The 3,408-nt window shown below is 40.0% G+C and overlaps 1 protein-coding gene across 1 annotated transcript in view; it reads left to right on the top strand.

Moving 5' to 3' along the window:
* LOC104965256 (plakophilin-3-like) overlaps positions 1-2,036 on the top strand; it is a 6,298-nt gene extending 4,262 nt beyond the window's left edge. The window contains exon 5 of the mRNA XM_010794213.1: positions 2,001-2,036. Within this exon, the coding sequence (XP_010792515.1) occupies positions 2,001-2,036 (36 nt within the window). The remainder of the gene's footprint in view (positions 1-2,000) is intronic.
* Positions 2,037-3,408: the final 1,372 nt, after the last annotated feature.

Raw genomic sequence — 3,408 nt, 5'->3', positions numbered from 1 at the left:
AAGAAGAAGACGAAACCCAAAATGACCGTCCGGCGTTTTGTGAAGTGCCCATATGACGCGGTTCAGGTGCCGCCTCGAGGGCCGCAATCCCGACCGAGAGTCATCTTTCGACACCCTGAGGGTCGCGTGAAGATGACTTCGGAAGGGCTCATTTCGCCGTCTTGCGACGGAGGTAGTAGAGGTGCGAAGGTACAAAAGAAAACACAATCAGAGAGACGCAAAGACACGACCCGATTACCGATACGATTATTACTATTATTTTACGCGGCCGAAGTTCTTGCAAAACCCGTCAAAACTGCCCCGCACCAAACGTAAGGCGCGCGTAAGTCTGTGCTCCTCGTGCGCGAACCAAGAGAGGGTCGCTGTCAGGGACCCGAGAGATCGTCCCTGAAAAGAGAGTCTTATTAAACAAGACCTGAAAAACACACTTGCGGTTGATTTAGCACAAGAGTCCTTGGAAAACACCCTTTTCATGAACCAGCACTTGTGCGGATAAAATAATACCGTCGCAAAGGTGTCCGCCCGCAGTAACGAGCCTTGCGGGTACTGAGCTCCAGCGGCTTCATTTGCCTATTCCACCCAGAATCCACCCCCAGGAACTAATTTCCGGTCTGAACGCGATCTGTACTTAGTTCATGAGAACTAAAGAGTTTTCAGGAACCTTTGTGGGAAAAGTACTTGGTGTGAACGCGCCTTATAATTCACTTGATAATATATTGCATTTTGGTAACACTTTATATTAAGGTACACATATTCACCATCAACTAGTTGTTAATTAACATTAATATTAGCAGTATTGGCCCTTTTATTAATCATTATAAAACAAGTATTAATGCTTTATTCTATATGACCATATTCTACAAGTACTAGGCCATTAGTTAAGAGATTTCCTCAATAACCCTCTAATTAGTGCTTATTTATTGTAAGTAAGGAAGTTGTTAAGTTTTGGTCTTAATATGCTCTGCTCAATATGGGCCCAATAAGTCAGCAGTACCACAAGAATAGTAATTCTCCCATAATAACACCTAACAAATATGATCTATTCTTATGTAACAAGACATGAAACTAAAAGTGTTAATGGTGTCAAAATAAAAAAAAACGTGGTATTTCTAACTCAGAATTCCCTATTTTAAAGTGAAGTCTCTAATATTTTAATTAACATGGTGAATAAATGTACCTTAATATAAAGTGTTACCTGCATTTTGAGATATTCAAGCAGTTTGAATTGAAAAATCAGTGTTACATGATCTCTAGCTGCCCTGATAGTGTATGGAAGTCCATATATGGCAGCAGGATAATTCTCCCTTGAAGTGTCTGCGGTGATCTCTCTACACAAGTATTTGTTTGAGTTAGGACAAAGCCTCTTTGACTGGATGTGGCTATAGGGAGGCAACACAATTCTGGCTTACTCAGATGTGTTAAAAGCACAGAGGGGTTATTGCTTTTGGCCAAGTTTTGACCTCACCAACTCGCGTGGACTCAGCCTGCATCCTAAAATAACTAATGCTCCATGTGTTGTGCTGAAGTCTGTCAGACATACCTTGTTTACCGCGGTGAACCTGAGCTCTGCCTGCTGTTGGAGATTACACGGCTGGATAGGGGCCACTTACATGCCTCGATATTATCTCCTACATTAATCTGAAGCTTTTCAGAATGAAACATGGTAGGTTTTTTGAGTTTTTCCTTATCAGGTACATTATCTGCAAAAAGAGATAATCTTTATAAACTGTGAGTTTTGGAGCTTGATTTTGCTGATTTTTCTTTGAGGTATGTAGATGTATTCTGTATGGTCTTAATATTCAATACGGTTCCTAATCTGCATCTTGACAAAGCCCAGTGGATTATAGAGGTCTCATACATTGCAGATGAGATGGATGTGGCGCTTCTCTTCAAATCCACACTTATGAATGACTCTTCAAATGTATAAAAGCCATTCCTCTGTTCAGAATGGTAAACTAGGTCAACATGACTCCTATTTTCTCCCTGAATGTGACATTTAGAAAGGCTTTGCTGCTTGTCGCTTGTTTTTACAGTAAGACTTTTGGATTTTTTACGGCCCTTTCTAACCTTGTCCTAATTCAGTGATAAACAGGGACCTCTTTAATACCCCTTTGGCTTGGCTTTGGCTGATTTGGGTGATTGGGTACATTGTGCTGTCTTGGACTGTAGAAGCTGACAGAAATACTTCCTGCCAGTGAGGTGCAGCTACTATCTAATCACTTTTATATTACCATGTCACACCATAAAAACATAAAACCATTAAGCCAACATAATGACCTGAACCCAATTCCCGTTGGCCTAACCCTTGTTTAAGGTCACAAAAACCCATAGTAGGATAGACAGTTATTATCAGTACCATTATGAATATATGACATGTGTTGTTGCATTAGGCTGCACAGTAAAGCTGGATTAGTACACAAGGGTTTAACAGCTGTCCGCGGTAGATATTCTACCTGGTGATTGCACAACCTCAACACTACATGATCAGGCCGTGTCACACTTCAATGAAATTGCTAAAACAGTGGCCCATTATTTTTCTCACAGGAAGATTTGTGTCGTCTTTTCACCGAGACGGGGCTATTAAACTGCAGTGGTTGCCATTTTTCACACATTATGTTAAAGAGATAAACACTGTAAGCAAAAGGTTGTTGTGAAGATGGCTATGCTAGTTGTAAGATTACTTGGTGACTTCCTACGTTTTATTATTTACTGACAACAATCTTTATTGGATAAATGTTGGACAAACCTTCATATTGTATCTTCATATGTTTTAGACTCTGCAGTCTATCATAACTGTCCTTTTTAGAAACGTTGAAATGTTCACTTTAAAAAAAACAAAATGACAATGAGTGTGTTCATTGAACTGCATACATGTTCAGAAACACCTCTGTATGATGCAGTAGGTTTGGTTTCCCCTTTATAACCTGGCAACTTCGTGTCATTCTAGTAGAAAATCGAATATTGAATTAGTGCTAACCCAGACATGATTGAGTGAATTAGATTTTAAAATTAGCGCCAAGCTCAATAGTGCAGGTCGGCTTTGACCACAAAGTGTTCAGTATTGATAAGGGATGCTGATTTAGATTTTCTTTCTGACAGATAGCCGATGTTTACCAATCATTAAGCGTTAACTGACAAGATAAGCGCCTTGCGTGCGGGGGAGCTGTGGTGAGCATAACAAGCTGCTCAGCTGCAACAACAACCCATGCCCAAAACAGGTTAAATCCTTCTTTTATCAGCAGCCTTATTGTAGGCTAACTGAACTGATTTATAGATCGACATTTTTGTACTCGGTAATATGATTAATTATTTACATCTTTGGCATTGAACATTGTATTTCGATTCGATAGGAACTGAGAACAAAGTCAATTTACTGGCAAACAGAAACAATCGGTACCCCTTCAGTCT

This window comes from Notothenia coriiceps, unplaced genomic scaffold, assembly GCF_000735185.1.
Source record: "Notothenia coriiceps isolate Sejong01 unplaced genomic scaffold, NC01 NC01_scaffold00037244, whole genome shotgun sequence".
Taxonomy (NCBI): domain Eukaryota; kingdom Metazoa; phylum Chordata; class Actinopteri; order Perciformes; family Nototheniidae; genus Notothenia; species Notothenia coriiceps.
The sequence above is the reverse complement of the archived record's forward strand: the minus strand, read 5'-3'. Positions and strand labels throughout refer to the sequence as shown.